This window comes from Kryptolebias marmoratus, linkage group LG8 (assembly GCF_001649575.2).
Source record: "Kryptolebias marmoratus isolate JLee-2015 linkage group LG8, ASM164957v2, whole genome shotgun sequence".
NCBI lineage: Eukaryota > Metazoa > Chordata > Actinopteri > Cyprinodontiformes > Rivulidae > Kryptolebias > Kryptolebias marmoratus.
Window position 1 is genome coordinate 1,338,916 of NC_051437.1, and position 1,034 is coordinate 1,339,949.

At 51.5% G+C, this 1,034-nt stretch overlaps 1 protein-coding gene across 1 annotated transcript in view; it reads left to right on the forward strand.

Annotated features, from left to right (window-relative positions):
• The first annotated feature begins 497 nt into the window (after nt 1–497).
• Nucleotides 498–1,034, forward strand: part of LOC108250357 (basic salivary proline-rich protein 1-like) — a 2,124-nt gene continuing 1,587 nt past the window's right edge. Inside the window, exon 1 of the mRNA XM_017440201.1 lies at nt 498–836. Within this exon, the coding sequence (XP_017295690.1) occupies nt 498–836 (339 nt within the window). The remainder of the gene's footprint in view (nt 837–1,034) is intronic.

The following is a 1,034-nucleotide window of genomic DNA, read 5'->3' on the forward strand; positions in this document are numbered from 1 at the left end:
TAAGGCCCAACAGATTGGCTTTCACAGGCGGAACATTTTGGCTTCACCATGATGTTCCCCTTGGTATATAAAACTTTATTAGAAATTGCTTTGGGTTTATTTCAGTTGTAATGGACACAAAGATGAGGAAGAAGAAAGAGAACGGGGAAAAGAGACGGAGGAAAAGGTTTGAAGAGAAAAACCATAGAGATAAAACAAGTTAACACCCTTGAACTCTGCCACAGGACCTGAGGAAAAAGAAAACAAACAAAGAATCCACAACAACAAAAAGCATATATGCAGTATATGATGATAATTATAACTTCAATGGAAAGTACACAGAGTCAGGTAATACAAGAGGGTATTTAGAGACAACCGCAGCCCAACTAAAGATGTATCTGACAGACACCTGAATCTAGATATGTATGTATGTGTATCTATATGTATCTACAAGGTTTCTCCTTAAGAATATTTGGTAGTGAGTGTGGGGACCCATATCCACCCCCCAGGACATGAGGATGGCACCAGGAAGAGCGGAGGCACAGACACACAGCAGCCCCCAAGCCCGGAGCCCCGGGGTCCCCCCGCAGGGACAACCGGACCCCACCCAGGAGGGCAGCAGGGGCAAGCTCCAGGTGACCCCCAGCAGCCACGATGCAGAAGCCCCAGGGGCCGCAGCGACGAGCCAACGAGAGAGACCCGAGCCCCGAGGGCGCACCACCCCCCAGCCGAGGCCCGACCGAGCCAGGGCGCCCGGGCCCCAGCAAGCAGCCACCAAGGCGAGCCGGCACATACCCCGGCACCCAGCCCCCGACAAGAGCCACCCAAGCACCGGTGGGCAGAGGCACCAACCACCGGTGGGGGGTGTGACGGGGGGGACACTGGCCCCACATTTTAATGAGGGGCCCAAGATGATCCAGGAGAGGTGGCAGCCCAGAACCCAACTTGACAGGTAGGTAGGTACATTTATTTATATAGCACTTTTCAGCACAAGGCAACTCAAAGTGCTTTACAACACAAGAACAAAATTACAGACAGAGTTACAGAATTAAACA